The following is an 18,088-nucleotide window of genomic DNA, read 5'->3' on the forward strand; positions in this document are numbered from 1 at the left end:
ATTTGTGGATTTCATGAAAAACCCAAACCATTCTTTCAATAAATACTTTTTGAGTACCTAGTATATACTTGGCACAATGGTGTATAACATTGTGAGATGTTCAGTACAGCTGGAGTGTAGAGAGTGTGACTGTGTGTGTGTGTGTGTGTGTGTGTGTCTTGGGAGAGAGTAGGGAGGAGTGATAAATGATAAGGGAGGTGAGGTCAGCAGAAGCCTGAATGTGACATGCCCCAAATACCCTTTATTGAGTCCTTCAAACTGGGCCTTTTTTCCTGAGAGCAAAGGGGAGTCACAGAAAGTTTTTAAGTGTAGAGTGCTATGGTCAGTTCTTTGTCTGCTGTGTAGAGAATGGGTTACATGGGCAAAGCCTGGTGGCATGGAGGGCAGTTAGGTGGTTGATGCAATAAAGAAAAGATGAGTGGCTAAACTAAGACCTGAGAATGAAGAGAAGGGGAAAGCTCTGAGAGAGATTGGGAGGTGGAGTTCATAGGACTTGCTGACCCCCTGCATGTGAGGGGTGAGGGAGAGAAATGAGTAGGGGCTGGTAATTAGGGGGTGGTGGTGGTGTTACTATTTACAGAGGCAAGGAATGGAAGGAATAATGGGTGTGGGGAAAAAGATGAATTCATTTTGGGGCATGTTGAATGTGAAGTACTTGTGAGACATTAAGATGGATATAAGTCTAAGAGACAGGAAATTTAGGTCTGGACCCACAGAATCGGGAATTATTAGTATTTAGGTGGTGGAGTAGCCACTGAAGTAGATGAAGATCCAGAGAGAGAGAATATAGTGCGAAAAGAACCCTGAGAGACACCAGCCTTTAGGTCTGGGACAAGAAACGAAGGGCACTTAGGGAGAATGGTCAGAGAAGGAAGTTGGGAAGAGAATCAGTAGAGGGTACTAGAAGCCAAGGAAAGAGAGCTGTACAATGTAGAGGTAATGTTAACAGTGGTTATGCAAGTCAGATGGCATTTTACTGATTTTCTATTTTCTCTGATTTCCACATTTTGTGTAAAGACTCTCACAAAAATATTCATACCCTAAAAAAAGATGGAGCGATAAGAAGTGCTAAATACATCAGAGAGGTCAAGTAAAAGATTCCTGAGAAAAGGTCACTGAACTTGACAGTTAGGTCACTGGTGACCTTAGAAGAGCCAGTTCAGCAGAATGATGGATACACAAGCCAAATTACAGGCGGCTGGGGAATCACAGGAGATACACTGCCAAACAGAGTTGCTGTGAGTGAGCAAGTTCGCATTTGGAGGCGTGGTGACTGGAAGAGACTGCCTGTAGAGGAGGCCCTGCCGTGTCATACTCCAGCTGGGGAGGAGCTATTTACATGTCTGGAAGTAACTGTTCTATACTCCACTTTATGGACAAGCCATGCAGAAGGTATTATTTGTTAGGAAGCAGAACATCTTTACTTTATCCTCGGGGGTAGGAAGAAGAGGGGATCAGCTTATAATCCTTACTCTGAAATCAGTGAGTAATGGAAGATCTGCAGGGCAACAGATCAATAAAGCAAGACTTGAACTCTACTTAGGTTTACTGAGAAACAGACATGAATCTGTCTTTTTATCTTCTCAAAAGTTAGCGGACATTTATGTATAATTTGCAAAGTTCTGAATCAACAGGTCTTTGTCACTTAATTCACAAAATGATTACTTCAGAGATGAAGAAAAAGGCTCCAAAGAGTTATGTAGAAAGCCAAATGGGGATCTCAGGACTAAGAACTTTTCCTGAGATAGAATCTATCTTTACAGGAAGCAAGCCAATTAGGATTTCAGGTTGGTTTTCCAGATGAATACAACGAATGACAACTATCAACTATTAGATTAAGTACTGTTCCAAGCAAGACTTCCCTCATGGCTTGGTCAGTAAAGAATCTGCCTGCAATGCAGGAGACCTGGGGGTTTGATTCCTGGGTCGGGAAGATCTCCTGGAGAAGGAAATGGCAATCTACTCCAGTATGCTTGCCTGGAGAATCTCATGGACAAAGGAGCCTAGCAGGCTACAGTCTATGCATCCAGAAAAGTTGGACACGACTTAGCAACTAAATCACCACTGCTCCAAGCAGAATCAGTTTTGAATAACTGGGTCTCATCCTCATTCTGTCCTCCAGCTCAGTGGCTCTCAACCGGAATGTCATGTTCCCCCAGGACACATTTGGTAATATCTGGAGACATTTTTGGTTGTTGCCACTGCGGGTGGGTGTTACGGGTATCTACTGGGTAGTGGCTAGGGATGCTGCTAAACATCCTACAATGCGCACAGCCCCCACAACAAAGAATTATTGTGCCTCAAGTGTCAACAGTACTGAGCTAGGAAAGCCTGTCCTAGCCCTTGTATGTACTATTGGAACACTCTCCTCCAGGGAAAGTGCCCAGTCCTTAACGGTGCAGGAGCCCAGCGTCCCCGCAGCCAAGGCTCACACAGTAGTGGCAGCTCCAGCCTGTTTCCGTGTGGGCTGTTTCGGTCACCTCCGCGGCACTGTCTCCCTGGATGTAGCCCATGCGGCGTAGGCAGCCATCATGGAAAACCCTGGTGCAGACCCTGCACGGGAAGAGACTCTCGGCCGTCCAGACTTCACAGACATCACACATCTCATCATTAACAACCTGGGGAAAGATGGCAGCAGTGAAGAGCAGCAAGATCCTAGGCCACGAAGCACAGTGCTACCTGAATGGGGCTGAGTGTCCCTGGAGTAGCCTAGAGGAGCAACTCCAACTGAAGCCACTGTTAAGGCAATAGAGCGTTCTCCCTGGAAGGTAAGAACCAGCAGGTTTTTCCAGGTGCTCAGGCCTCTGTGACCATGTTTCTGAGCAGGAATGCTATCAGCATTTTTGGAAAGAATAATCTCTTGTGAAAGACTGTCCCAGGCATTGCAGGACCCTCAGCATCCCTGTGTTTCTTGGCACCAAATACAAGAGCAATTTCTAGTTTTGTGACCCTCTCCCTACCCCACCCAAATTTCCAAATGTCTCCTACAGAAAGCAATATTCTCTCTTAGGTGCGAGGGCTGGCAAAAGACCACCTCCCCCCATGGTATCATTCCTTATCACCTACTTCCTCAAGTTTTATCACTAAGTCTATCCAGGATATATTATTTTTATTCTTGGGGAAGAAATGCAAAGATCACTCTGACTCAGCTCCACATTTCTGGTTTTGAGTCTTACTTTAACCATACCCAGGCCTCCCTGTCCTGCTCCCTGATCCTCAGGTCTAAAACTGGAGGATTCTCCCCTTTGTGGACACTCACAGGCTCTCTGGGCTCCAAGCGGATATCTGGAGGCTTGTCATCATCCAGCTTCCGGGTGGGGCGGATGAAGGCAGGGGGTGTCAGACGACTGGTCCTGTCAAACTCCTCCGGCTCCACTCCGCGCCCATCCCGGAGCCGCTCCCAGGAGGCGCGGCTGACACCGCTCTCTTCTTGGGGCGCCGGGGCACTTGCCTCTGCCGCTTTCTCCTCCTGCACCTCCTGGGCAGAGCCCTCTACCGTGCCACGGCGAGACCCCGGAAGCTCACCTGTGCGTCGGATGGAAGGCCTGTCCCGCAGCCCATCCTTGAAGGCAGACACAGCCAGGCTCACCTTCTGCACCTGTTCCACTGTCTGCCGCTTGGACATCAACACCCCCATGGCTCTGTGGACAGAGAGCAGAGCGGCCCAGCCTCAGCCGATGGCTTGTCGTGTTAGGCCAGTGCGTTTCAACCATCCACCTAAGGGGCCAATGCTATTAAACAGCTTCTCCCTTTTCTGGAACTCAGTAGCATGGTGGGGTGGACAGAGCACTTGTTAAGGAGTCAGAAGACCTTGGTTCTATTTCTGACTGGCCCTGTGACTTTGGTTTTCCTGTTGGTAAAATGAGGGTGATCTACTCAGCACACATCACAGAGATATTATGAGAATTAACACTAGCAAAGGGGCTTGTGTAGACTAGAAAGCACTCCACAAATGTGAGATGGTATCTCTGTCTCCCTTCCTGTCCTGAAGCCAATTAGGTATAGGGGCCCCAGGCCTCTGCTACTTTGAGATAGTTGGAGACCAAAGAACCCAAGTCTGCCAGAGATGATCTAAGGCTGAAAGTAAGACTGCAGCTATACCTTTCAGACTTGGGACTCTTCTGACAAGTGCTATACACAAGAGTCCATATCAAATGCCTACTTTTTGAGTCAGAATACATGAACTCCTATTTTTGGAGGGCTGAATGCCTCATTCAGGAAACTCTCCCACCTCATACATGTGGTCAAGGTCTCAAACACTTCCTTTGCCCTCTCTAATTAGTAGCTATGCCTGCTTATAAGTCTGTCTGTCGATCACAGACAACCTGCCCATTACAAGCTTTACAGTGCTTCTCACACTTGTAAGCCTTCACTAATGTCATGCCCACCTTTTCTGCTTTGATTCTCTGAACTGTTGAACAAAGGTCTATATTCTTTACAGCTTAAAAAGGTACATTATTCTTGCTCTTCCTCTGTAGTACCGGGCATTGGAAAGTGAAGGCACAACATGGCACACAGCAGAGCTGGTCTGCTATTTCCTAGCCTGAAGGGTCTTAGCGGAATTCAGTTGGGGAATGTCTGTTCTAAGTGGAACAGAGAGTCCACTTGCTCTCAATCCATCATAATCAAGGCCTATTGAATAGTAATTTTTTTTTTTTTATGTTTTTTTTTTTTTTTAAATTTTTATTAGTTGGAGGCTAATTACTTTACATCATTACAGTAGTTTTTGTTATACATTGATATGAATTAGCCATGGATTTACATGTATTTGAATAGTAATTTGTGCAAGACACTGACAGCTTATCATTGGAAATAGAAGGTGGGAGAACAGAGTCTTACCACTCACGCTACTTAACACCAGAACTCAAAGAAAAATAAGAGAGTGCTGGAAATGCCTAAAGGAAGGTGAGACCATACAACTGGGAGTCAGAGTGGACCTTGAAAGATGGGTAGGAAGTTATCCTCAGTTTGGGGAAAAAGGTGACAGAGGGAAGGAGGAGAGATTCAGGCTGATTAGAAGGCTACTATAATAATCTAGGCAAGAGGCAGAGAGTTTAAACTAAAATGGTAGCAGCAGGAATGACACTGAGTTGATTTGATACTATGGAAACAGAGAAATTTAGCAATAATTGATAACTTGATTGGATCAAGGGAAAGGGTGAGAGGGCAAGTTATATTTATTTCCCAGCTTTATTGAGATGCTATTGACATATAACGCTGCTTAAGTTTAAACTGTACATGTGTGATGGCTTGATAAACATATTGTGAAGTGTGTACCACAATAAGGTTAGCACATTCTTTATCTCACACAATTACCATTTTGTTGTTCTTATGATGAGAATGTTAAATTCTATACTCAGCATCTTTCAAGTACACAATATAGAACTGTTAACTATGGTCACACACTGTACCTTAGATTCCCAGATCTTTTCATCTTATAAGTGAATGTTGTACCATTTGACCAATATCCCCCCATTTCCCTCACCCCTCAGCCTCTGGAAACCATCATTCTTTTCTCTGTTTCTATGAGTTCATTGTTTTTAAATTCCACACACAAGTGAAGTCATACAGTATTTTATTCAGGATTTTCCCACCTGACTTATTCAGATGGCAGTTTTAAATTTAAGTTTAAAACTAAGAAGAAGGGCAGTGCCATTTATGGAAATTGGGAAATAAGAAAGAGGGATGATGAAGTTGGATTTTATACATGTGGAATTAAAAATATCTCTGGGACATTCAGGTGTTACGCTATCCGCAGTTTAAAACTTCAATGGCCTTCCAAAGCTTTCAGGATAAAGTGCCCTAAATCGGTTTCTTTCTTTTCCAAAATATTTATTTGGCGGCACCAGATCTTAGTTATAGCCCTCAGGATCTTCTATCTTTAGTTGCAGCACATGGGATCTTTAGTTGTGGCATGGGAACTCTTAGTTGCGGCATGTGAGATCTAGTTCCTTGACTGGGGACCGAACTGGAGTCTTAGCCACTGGACCATCACGAAAGACCCCAAAATCAGTTTCTTTACTATGGCCTGTAAGGCCCTTCTTGGTCTGGTTTTCCTTTTTTATTCCGTTCTAACCACACTGGTCTTCTTTTAGTCTTTTTTTGCCATGCTCTCTCCATTTTGGACCTTTGAAGATTCCTTCCTCCTGGCTAGTGCATCTTTATCTATCAGAGCTCAGTTCACCTACTATTTCCTCATGGAAGTCATTGTCGACTCCCCAATCCACACAGAAGTGCTGACAGCACTGTGCTCTTCTGCTTGAGAACACTTATCTTTGTCATTACGTATTCAATAGGATGATTATTTAATCAATGTCAGTTTCCTCTATTAGACTGTTTTTACCCTGTGTAGTATCTACCTCTACTGACTAGCAAATTGTCTGAAAGGGAAAAGGCATTTAATAACATTTCCCAGTTAATTAATTGTGGATGTCTTTTTTTTTTTTTCAGAGATGTCTTAATACACATAAAATCTGATGACAGCAACGTCTTCTTTCTAGAAACAACTATTTTATGTGCCACAATGGTGCAAATTCCTACTCTGCCTAGCTGCTTGCCCTGCTATCACTTGTTATTAAAGGAACACAGCTCATTTTTTAAAACTTATAAGTTTACTTATAAGAAAGGAAATATTCCATTTCCCCTTTTGTAAAATTTGTTTTTAAAATTAAAATATGATTAAAGAATATTTGCTACAGGATAGTAGCAACAGAGATTTATAGAGGCAAGATTTATTGATCAAATTCAGGAAACTGTTTAAGGTGATTAAAAACTCATTTTTTCCCTCAGTTGCAAACAAATATTAGATCACAGAAGAATGGTTAAATTATGGTACAATGGAAGACTGAACAATATGAAAATCACTGAGTCAAAAGTAAATTTATTAATGTGGAAAGATGTTAAAATATATGAACATTAATGAAAAATGCAAGTTACAAAAATGCTCATGTTATCTAATCTTTGTTAAGGAAGGATGCATATGTTTTTCACATTTTTGTTAATCTGATTTTTCTAATTTTCCTACCTTGCACATTAATTATATAATTTAAAAAGTCACAGAGGCAACTTGGTGCCTTGTTTTAGCTCTGAACCTGCTGTGACCTATGACATGTTATTCTACTGCTATGGGCTTCAGCTCTTTATCTGTTAATGTGTATGTTCGGAATATGCAGTCTTAAGCATTTAGAATGCTCATGTTCTTTTCTACATTCTTTTAAAAATCCATGTGAGCTCATGAGCATATGAGGGTACACAGCCTGGGTGGGGCTATGGGTAGAGGAGAGAATGTGTATGTTAGAGCTTTGCTGAGGCTGTGGGCCCAGGGAATTTGTCTTTTTTTTTTTTTTTTTGGCTGTGTAGCATGGCATATGGGATCTTAGTTCCCCAACCAGGGATCGAACCCATGCCCCTTGCATTGGAAGTGAGGAGTCTTAACCACTGGACCAGCAGGGAAGCCCCCAGGGGGTTCCTGAGTGGCTCGGTCTGTCGTCTGAAGACACTGCTCACAGGCCTTATGCACGCTACTGTGCTCTACAGTTAGGTGGAAAAGCAGGTCCCCAACTTACAATGAGAGGAACAGGCAAGGAGAATGCAAAACTAACACCGAGCCCTTCACTCAGAACCTTACTCATCAGCAATTACTATTTCCAAGGCCACAGTGTTTTCCTCAGAAACCTTCCATGGTATGCTTTTTTTCTGACTGTGGCCCACAGTAAGATATATAGTTTATGATGTAACCCTGTACACACAAAGTTATAAACACATGTTCATAGACCTATAACTGAACCCTTAGTTTTGTGAAAAGAATCCTAATTTTACTACATGTCAAGCTCCCAGGTATTTTCTGTCCTCTCTATTCTAGTTCAAAGGGCAATCTTAATAGTGACTCTTTAAAATGATTTGATAATTTCATAATGGGTCTGGACCTGCAATCTGAAAAACAGCCATAGAATAATTATACATTTTTAATTAGAGAACTATGCTTTTGTTTTTTGATTTAAAGATGGTTACCTGGGTTGGGAAGATCCCCTGGAGAAAGGAAAGGCTACCCACCCCAGTATTCTGGCCTGGAGAATCCCATGGACTGTATAGTCCATGGGGTTGCAAAGGGTCTGACATGACTGAGCGGCTTTCACTTTTCACCTCTGAAAGACAAGGACAATACTGTGGGGTATAAGGTGTGCTTTTCCCTTGACTGGAATGATGTAAGAATTGAATTCTCAAGCCTGTCTTAAGAGTCTGTGTGGTTGGAAGGTCTAGAAAATCTGGACGGTACTATCATACTTTAAAAAAAAAAACAACAAAACCTTTAATTTGAAATAATTCTAGATTCATGCATGTGTGCTGTTGTGTCTCTTTGCCATCCCATGGACTGTAGCCTGCCTATAATATATTTATATTTGGAAAACAAATATTAAAAGCCATCACCTTTTGGGGGGGTGGTATGTAACACAGACTACAAAACAGCAGAGCTTGACAGTATTCTCCTGGTTGCTGGGGAGATATAGAAGGTGCTATCTCTCTAAACAGTTGGGGGCAAACCCCTCCCAGAAGTTGTAGTAGAAAATTCAGTAAGCAGTCATAAGACATTAGTGTTTATCAGAAAGAAGGCACAAGTTAAAAAAAAAGGTTGATAAAAACTTATTTGGAGACCTGGAATAGCCATACCAAATTCACTTTTTCAAGAATGATTCATTGGAGGAAAAATCAATGGTGTGCATTGGATTCTTAGTGGCTTTTTTAGATAATAAGAACTCTGAACAAAGTCCAGTCAATTAGGAAGGTTATAGTTGGTAAGTGACCCAACTCATTAATAGTGTATTGGCAAACTAATCATAAGCATATCCCAACACATGTCAGTCCTGCACAACCCTTATTCTCTGTAAGGATGCTAAGAATCACTACTAAGCTACTCAACTGTTAGTGATGTCACTGCAGTGGATTTTTAAGTCTGTCCTTAAAGGAATTTCAATGGAGACTGAAGATCCACCATCAAAACAGACATAAAAATAAAAAAAAAACCTTTCTAGTCCTGACCATAGGATCTTCAAGGACTGCTATTCCTTTGTTTTCTAGGTCACCTTATGCCCACAAGGGCAGAAAATGTAGAGCAGAGGCATTAAAAAGAAGCATCAAAAAATCCAAACAAGAGCCCAAGTCATTTTGCCTTGATATGGCTTTAATTTCGAGAGTCAATTGTGAGGATGCAACAGAATTAGACTTCAAGAGTGAGGCTGAAACCCTTAAAGCTTAATGGAGAAGGACTGAAACTATATACAAGACACCTTGATTAAAAGCAAGTATTCTGAAATATCCATGATGTGCACCTGGGGTGTTTGAGAAATTAACAAAATCAGTCATAATTTCTAGAGAAACAAGTGGCAGTGATTAGTGATGGGTAAAAACAAATGCCTGGTGAGAAAAACCTGGCCTCTTCTGTGCTGGAAGGAGTCCTAGGAAGAAGAGTTAAAAGGAAATCAAGTTACAAAGATGCCATAAATTATATCTAATGATTACTCCTTTTTCTGATTGGTGGAACTGGGGTTTTCTGCCTCTTAACAAGGATGAAGGAGGGATAAAAAGACATTGTCCCAAGAATGATGTGACTGTCAGATGTGCACTTAGAGAAGGCTTGGGAAAAAACCTCATGGGAGCAGGAGCAGGTGGTGGTGAGTAAGAGGGACAAGAAGGTAGAACAGGGCTGTCTGAGTCTATGACCTGGAGAAGACTAAAACAGATGACAACCAGAACCTTTCTTCAGGGAAGAAAAGTCCTTTAGATGCATTTGTCAGGCAGTAATACATACGTGGGCAGCCTTAAATGTGTGCGTGCAAGGCACACCCATTCTCTGCAGAGCACATGCTTACAACACAGTGGGATTATTTATAAGGGCAAAGTGGTGGGAGTAAGAGGAGGAGGGGTTGCTCCATAGCAGGAGCTGGTGGAGAAATAAGAAAAGGGAAGACAGTGAGTGAACCTCTTCCAAAGTTCTCTCTAAAGATTTGTAGCTCTGAGGAGCCTGGGAAGTAGCCCTCTCCATAGGCAGGAGTCTCTTCACTAGGCATGATAAATGTCAAGTACATTTACTTGACTTCATATGGTTCTTGTATGGGAATGGCAGCTATTTGAAAAAGGCTCAAAAGTAACTAAAAGTGATTGTTTGGAGGTTATGAGGACTTCCCTGGGCAGGAACAAGGTAAGTTCCCCTGTAAGTCAGGGGACAAGGGAAAACAACCAGAGTGGCTTTAGCAGATATTAAAAGGAATCCCAGTTTTTCACTGAGATTGAGAGGGAGAAAAATCTAAGTGGTTCTCACTGCCTTCCACAGAGCATGTTAACTAGGCAACAGAAAAAGTTTATTTGAGATCATGGTGTCACTACCCTTTCACATCCTCAATGTTGGCCACAGAGACTCATCAGGCCAAATCTTCAAAGTTCGGTTCTAGAAGCTATATGGTCACCTGCTCATCTCATCACATCTACTCTTCTCTCCCAGAGGGGACCTTGACTGCTGACTCAGGGCTAGCTAGGGTGAGAACAGGTGATCATACAGTAGTTGTGGGTGATTTCTCTGACCACAGGAGAGAGCTACAGAATTTTAGAATTTGGCCAGTTTCCATAACCACAGTAATTTAAAAGAGAGAGAGAGAGAGACTAAGATTACCAAAGTCAACAGTCCCCTGCATTTATGCTATATCCCTGGGCACTGTGACCAGCCCAGAGGATGGCAGTTGCTCTGAGAGCACATTCAGTAAACTTAATAACATATCTCCTCCCTCCTTGGTTTGGGATGGAGAAATTTAGCATGAATAGCATCTGCAAGTAAGGGTGAAAAATTTCAAGGTTGTTGACAATTGGCTCCAGGTAGCATGTGCCTAAAAAGTTGTCTGAGAGCCTCAGGGAAAGCCACATACCTAATACAGAAGGTAACCAGCCATAAGGATATGGCAAACCAGTAGAACCAGGGTCTCCAAAATGCAGAATGCACAGCATAGACTCTTTAAGTTCACCGTGCACATCATCAACCTTGAGACTTTAAACACAAGCAATCAAAGAGTCCCCTTACCCTCTGCAGGTCTTTGAGGAAATTCAAGCATGAAATAGCCTGGATGATCTCCAGTGGCTGGGTGCTGCTTTAGGAATCCAGCACCTCACCACAGTGCTCATGGAGTCTATTTCTAGTCGGCCATTCTGTTGCGGGGCAGTAGCAGTCTACAGACTACTTTTAGTTTTCATGCCTACAGATCCTGAAGGGGTCTAACTGGTATCTCCCTTTTTCCCTTCTCTTCTTCTAAATGTTTATCCAGTGCCGCAGCTGGCTTCTGTCAGCCCAGGAAGATACAGTCACCCAAAACTGCACAGGGCTCTTCTGGGGTTTCCAAGGAGCAGAAGGGCTGAAGACTGAGTAAAAATGTTTTCTAGGCTTCAGCTCAAGAGAGTGAGACATGAGGGAGGTGCTGTTATTTAATATTTTCTGAAAGTCCAAAAGCTTTAATACACATGAGGACAAAATTATGGCAGGCTCTTTAGCCTCTGGGAGCCTGGGATGAGTCTTCATGAAAAACTACAGTGCTGGCTTCCCACAGAAGCAGAGCTACAGTTAGTGAATAGCACACCATCAGTGATTAGCTGGTGTGATTGCATTTAGCAAGCAGAACTTTTCAGCAAGATGGAGACACTCCCTGTTCTCTGCTCTAGAGCCCTGAAGCACAGATTCAGCCCCATTTAAAGCACTCATTACACCTTAATTATCACGACTTACTTATTTGTTGATTCTACATATATTTGCTGAGTGCAGCCTACTATGTGTCAGGAACAAATTAGGCACTTAGTAACTGTTGGTAAAAATGAATAAATGGAACCTTACTCAGCCTGTGAGAAAGCAGTGTGAGTATGCGTGCATGTGGGGGCATAAGTTTAGGATTTAAAAAAAAAAAGTGTTGCTTGAGCTAAATTTTGAAATATGAGTGGGAGTTACCCCAGTGGAAAAGAAAAAAAAACACACAGCATTCCAGGAAGAGATAAAAGCACATGCCAAAAAGACAAATCAAAAAACAAAACAAAACAAAAAAAAGCACACGCCAAGGCATGGAGCTATATGGGGACTCCATCATGGGTTAGATGGTATGAAGCCAGCCAGGTGCTGGAGGGAAATAGGCAAAGAAACCTGCCTTCACATAAGAATTAGCCCAAAGAACTGGTTTGAGGTAGTATGCTGAAACTGTTTGAAGGGAATATGCGTTTGGATTTCAGGGAAACCCAAATCAGAGAATTGGGTTTTCTGAGGCCAGGTAGCAGGACAGCCCTGGTAAGTCCCAGGGTTGACCAGTAAGTACACTGCTTGGCCTTTGGCCCAACAGGAAACTCCTCTTCATGGCCTAAGAGCTGATACACAGTGCCTGTAGTGGATCTTTAGGGCTTTCCCTCTGGGAGGCCTGTAAGTCTGACTAGGAGGCTCAAAAAACAAAACGAAATGAAACAAAACAAAAAAATGGAGAGAAAGCCAGCCAGCTAGCCACCACACTGTTGTTTTAGTAAGAAGACCCCAGTAAGACAAAATATTTCTCAAAACCAAATAGAGATCATGTAAATAACAGGGCTTTATAAGTTATCCAACTCTAAGGTACTGTCATCATTATCATAGAGAAAGCCAAGAGCGTGGCCAGTTCACTCAAAGCATATGGGCAAAAAAATATTCTGGCAGGGCAATGACTCGGGGGCTGAGAATGTGATTGCCAGAGGAGGCACAGAACAGCAGTTGCGTTTCAGTGATGCCTGGGAAAAGACATACTGTATGATGATTCCTGTAGATACTCTGTAAACCTTCAGTGATGCCTGGGAAAAGACATACTGTATGATGATTCCTGTAGATACTCTGTAAAGCTTCAGTGATGCCTGGGAAAAGACATACTGTATGATGATTCCTGTAGATACTCTGTAAAGCTGTACTTCTCTCTCTTTTTCCTTGTAATATTAAATGATTAGAGAAATGCAGACTGATCCTATTTGAACTCCTCAAGGGCTAGAAACTCTCATATTTATCTAGCATAGTGCCTGGCGGTTGGTAGCACTTAGTAAATGTATATGGGTCTCTGAGGGGATTGCTGGAAGAGGAGGAAGAATGAAAGGAGATGTTATAATGGAAAAAATAATCATGTCTCCAGCTGGACACTGATGGTCTTGGTTTCTTGGTCCAAAGCTGGTAAGCATTTCTGTCAGAATGTGGTCATTAAGATTGAGGGGCTGGAGTGGATAATGATATTCCCATTAGAAATGAATAAAGCAATTTGGGAAATGAAGACAGCAGAAACCAAGAGCACTGCTGGAAAAAAGCATGTAGGACTAGAAGATAATAGATTCTGTAGCTAAAAAGAAATATTTGCATAAATATGATCCACTTCAGAACAGGTGTACTGGAAAAAATACAAGGAGTATGAGAAATGGGCTGGGGAAGGTCCTACTATTCATATGTTTGAGAAAAAGGAAGCATTGTCTTGAGATGGCAAATGTAGAGGAAGAAAACCATAGGAATGTGGTCAGAGAAGATGAGGAAGATTAAAGACTGAAAAATCCAGACTCATTTGTGTGCACTTAAGTGAAATTGTGTGAGCCATGTTCTCCCCTTTTATTTCTCTTTAGAGAGCTTTTTTTTTTTTTTTTAAAAAGAAGATTAAGGCCACCTGGTGACATCCTTCATACCCATTGTGGAATGATTTGATTTGCAGACTCACACTGCAATTACAGGAGAGATATTCTTAGAATTTTATAATCTTAATGTTTACCCATTGCTGGACATTAAAGAAGTGATATCAAGCACCTGGAGCCATCTAACAATTTTTCCAGGGTCATGAGTGGGTTTAGGAATAAAACTCCAGTGACAAATCTCTGAATCAGAGCAAAGATCTTATTTGCAGGCTTGTTCTGATTTTCTTTAAAAAAATATATCACTGTTTATTTTGGTGTGTTAAACTGATGAGAGGGGTTTGAACTGAAAGGGGATTATAAACAACTCTTATGGGGAGGTGCTTAACCAATATCAGCCTTTGTCAGTTTACTTCACTGAGCAGTGTATGAGATGCCACACCCAGGTTGTTCTGTTTTCTCACAAGCCTGATCTCTCTTCTCACTATGTAACCCCAGGAGCCCAGGGAACTCTTTTCTATTAAAGGAAAATGTCACTAGGTTTGGCTATGTGGAAGTAGAAAGGAGGGGGGTAGGAAAACTCTTCCAGAATGGCTCTGTGGTGAATTCTATTGCTTAGCGCCCTCACCACTCCATTTTTGGACAAGAAACCAGAGTCTATCCTTGGTCTCAAATTCACACCCTTGGGATTCAGGTGGAATGAAAGCTACCACAGCCCAGGTGGTGAGATGAGGGTGCATCACTATGTCTGGCACAGACCCTTTGCATTCCTCAGATGATGGACTCCCAGTATGCCCTCCTTGGCTTTGCGCCTTTCCTGCCTCTCCCTCATCACACAGAGGCACTGTTGGTCAGGTGTCCTGAGTGGTATCTGTGGACCAATGTCTGCTAGTGCAGGTAGTCAGACGGCCACAAAGACACTGTGGGTCATGCTTCCTAACAGTGATCACTCTCTCTGTCCTCTCCCTCAAGGATTTTGCAAGCTGTGAGGGTAGTCTCAGAATACTCCATCCTCTGAAAGGTTCCACTAGTCCCCCTGAGCAAATCCCATCAAAGACCACACCCAGAGGCTTCTCCCAGACCCAATTAAGTACAGAGCCACCCAGAGGCATCATTACAGTGGGGCTGCCAGTGAAGGAGCCACACCCTGAAATCTGGGGATTCAGTGGAAATCAATTCCTGCAGTAGGCTCATCCCCAATTAAACTGTCTACATCCACTTAATCATCGCAGTTACTGAGTGTGTATACCACTGCAAAGCCCTATGCTTGGTATCTTAATGCAACTTATTAACAAATAAATATTCTTGCTTCTGCATCTCCTTGATACTTTTTCCCAAATAAACTTAGAAAAACAGATTTCAAGATCCCATGCTTTGTGACCTTGGGCAAACTGCTAAACCTCTTTTGAGTCTAAAGTGCCAAATGTTTAAAAGCATTATTTCATAATGCTGTTGTAAGAATTACATGAGATGTTAAACTTCCCTGGTATAGTACTTGGCACATGGGTGCTCAATAATCTTACATATCCTTTTTTTCTTCTGTCAAAGGATCTTCTTTACAGGACCTGGCTGAGTTAGTTGTTCTACCTGATTTTACTGCTTTTTAATCTTGAGGGTCAAGCCCAGGGCCTCAAATCTCCTTTCTCTGCTTCAGAGACATCATTGGTCCTCTCCCCTCTCTTTCATCCTGTGCTCTTATAGAAGTTCTTGCCTCCAACTTGGAGCCAACTGGACTACCACAGAGAACACGAATTCTAATGGGGCGGGGGACGCAGCCCTGCAGGACCCCTGACTCTCGACCGTGAGGGAGGGACACAAGTCAGGGCACTTTGAGCCCTGACGGAGGTCAAGGCCAAAGACCTCTGAGCATATGGGAAGTTGCTCCTGGCCTGGATTCCACGGCAGGATCCTCTCCTCCCAGTCAGAGGCTCCTTCCAGGCAGTTCTAGGGCACTGTCTCAGCTTCTCTTGTATCCTGGGCTCCTCTGTGGGGCCCGTACCAGGTGCGGGCTCCTAAGGCTCCCCTACGCTCCCAAATGGTCTTCCACCGAGACAATACTAGAGACCACCTTTGCCCTCCCGTGGGAACTCGAGCACGGTCTTTCTGGGGATGGTGTCCTCCACATTGGGCCTCCCTATGTAGCAAACCGCAGAGAGCGCCCTGGGAGCCTCCACTCGCGCAGGGGTCTTCCACGGGGGCGGTTCCGCACACCGCCTCCGGGGCTCGCCCAAAGGGTAGAGGCAGGAACACTCGGGGTTCATCCCCTTACACAGGGAGCCCTCGGGGACGGCTCCCACACACCACCTCTGAGTCCGCGGAGGGTTGCTCGCTGCCTGCAGACCCGCCCCTCACGGTGCCTGCCGGGTCCCCGCCGCCCCCGCCCCCGCTTACCGAGACCTTCTGGGTGCGGGACACGGGTCCGGGGCTGGCGGACTCTACACCGCGGGCCCCGCGTCGCCCATGGCCGCTCGGAAGCCGGCGTGCTGGGACCGAGCGCCGGGAGCAGGCGGCGCGGGCGGAGCAGCAGGCTGAGGCGGCGGCGGCGCGCGCGCCCCGAGCACACCCACCCTCCCCTCCTCGCGCGGCTGCGGCGCGTGCGCCCGCGCGAGACGACCTCCGCGGGCTGAGGGGCGCGCGCCCCGCCCCGCCCTCCGGCGCTGAGACGCGCGGCCCTCGCGCCTCAGCCAGCGACCGCGCGCGGGAATGAGGCGCCGAGGGATGGCGGGAGAGCCGCGGCTCCATCTGGGCTCCGCAGCCCGACCCGACGAGCCGTGGGTCCGGGTGCCAGTGGTCGCCCTCCACCAGCGCCGGGCTCTGCGGCGCCCGGACTGCGGCAGCCCGGACGCCCGCGGCAAGGTCAGTGCCCGTCGGAGAAGGCGGCCCGGGAGTGGGCTCCGCGGGGAATGCGGCCGCTCCCAGTCCCGCCCGCGCAGTGGCTAAGCCGAAGCGTCCTGCCGCCCGCACCTGCCTGGGGAGGTGAGGATGACTCAAACAGCGGCCTCACCGGGCTGTCTTTCCTGCCGAGGCCAGCTGCCCATTCAGGTCTCCGAGCCCACGACCCCTGGCATCAGGGCACTCACCTTCGCAGTACCCTACGCAGTACCCCTAGGGTCCAAATGAGCCTTCATAAAGTGCTCGACTGGCCCAACCCTCTGTGAGCTCTTTCCTGAGATTATTGGCCTTTCATCTCCAGCAGCAAAGTAATGTAGTTTAATGTAACCCAGTTTTTGCTGCAGCAACCTCATACCTCAGACTGTTTGAATAGCCAGCTTGTCAGGAGGCCAGCAGTTCTGACATGTACTTCACCAAACACCACGCTCTGAAGAGAGCAAGGCAAAGACCGAGTCATAAAGCCCCCAGCACTAATTGTAAAGAAATAATAGAAAATATGCAAATGAAACACCATAACTTTTTATTTAAATTGTGTTTACATTTTTACCTACGTTCATTTTCTTTTGCATTCACTCCCTACATCTCAAATGCAATTCACATTTTTTGAACATCTAGTGTTTGTTTCGTTCTGTTATGTACTGTAGGAGACCCTCCAAAAAAGAATTCAGTTTGTTCTTAATGTCATGAAACTTACCAATAGGGAATATAAGATAAATATTTAAAGTGGGTAACCAACAAGGACCTACTGTGGAGCACAGGCAACTCTGCTCAATATTATGTAACAACCTAAATAGGAAAAGAACTTGAAAAAGGATACATGTATATATATAAATGGATCAATTCGTAGTACCTGAAACTAACACATCATTGTTAATCAACCACACTCCAGTATAAAATAAAAAGTTAAAAAAAGAAAAAAGTACTAAATATTGCTATGGCTTTGCAGCAAAGTGCCAGATACTATTCTAAACTCTTTAAATATATTAAATCATTAATTTTCACACCATCCTTTTGAGATTCTGTATTGTTTGTTTCTACCTTTTGCTGGTGACGAAAATGAGGCACAAAGATGTTAAACAACTTTCTTAAGGTCCTGTAGCTAATATGTGGTAGAGGAGAGATTGAAATCCAGGTTTTCTGACATCAGACCCCAAATTCCTATTTACCTGTACTGCCACTAAGAAAGAACTGGCTGCTAATCATTAATGTACAGAATTCTAAAATTACTACTTGTTTCTCAAGAGCCACTGTTCTTTTTTTTTTTTTTTTTTGTTTGGTAACCTGAAAGAGAAGAGAGCCTTACATATAGTCTGGGGGTCCCAAACTTTCTTTATAATTACATTGTTATAGTGATTTCATAGATAGGGTTCTCCAAACAGTTTTCAGTAAGTGTTTTATTTCTAGGCAGTTTGACAGGCTTAAATGGAAGATGAGGCTGTAATAGTATCACTATATAAATCTTTGTTGGTTAATTCTTTCCTTTATTTAAGGAAAAAAGTGTCTCTTGCTGAGAACTAGAAGGGTAAGACATAGTTCCTTCTTTCAAGGAGATGTG

The 18,088-nt window shown here is 44.1% G+C and overlaps 2 protein-coding genes across 5 annotated transcripts in view; one reads left to right on the forward strand and one right to left on the reverse strand.

Moving 5' to 3' along the window:
• PHF24 (PHD finger protein 24) overlaps positions 1–16,830 on the reverse strand; it is a 24,000-nt gene extending 7,170 nt beyond the window's left edge. The window contains exons 1-3 of one of the 3 annotated variants that reach the window (XM_020880397.2): positions 16,722–16,830; positions 3,260–3,641; positions 2,433–2,618 (exon numbers count right to left, since the gene is read on the reverse strand). In XM_020880397.2, the coding sequence (XP_020736056.2) occupies positions 2,433–2,618; positions 3,260–3,637 (564 nt within the window). In that variant the 5' untranslated portion in view covers positions 3,638–3,641; positions 16,722–16,830. Of the gene's footprint in view, positions 1–2,432; positions 2,619–3,259; positions 3,642–16,032; positions 16,123–16,721 lie in introns of those variants that run through there. The other 2 variants (XM_020880396.2, XM_070480307.1) reach the window with 2 other exon arrangements.
• Positions 16,245–18,088, forward strand: part of SPATA31F3 (SPATA31 subfamily F member 3) — a 67,101-nt gene continuing 65,257 nt past the window's right edge. The window contains exon 1 of one of the 2 annotated variants that reach the window (XM_070480306.1): positions 16,245–16,497. Coding sequence is in view for 1 of the 2 variants with exons in the window: in XM_070480305.1 (XP_070336406.1) it covers positions 16,545–16,617 (73 nt within the window). In the remaining variant the exon portion in view is untranslated. The other variant, XM_070480305.1, reaches the window with a different exon arrangement.

The sequence above is a fragment of the Odocoileus virginianus genome, chromosome 18 (genome assembly GCF_023699985.2).
Source record: "Odocoileus virginianus isolate 20LAN1187 ecotype Illinois chromosome 18, Ovbor_1.2, whole genome shotgun sequence".
In the NCBI taxonomy this organism is placed as follows: Eukaryota; Metazoa; Chordata; class Mammalia; order Artiodactyla; family Cervidae; genus Odocoileus; species Odocoileus virginianus.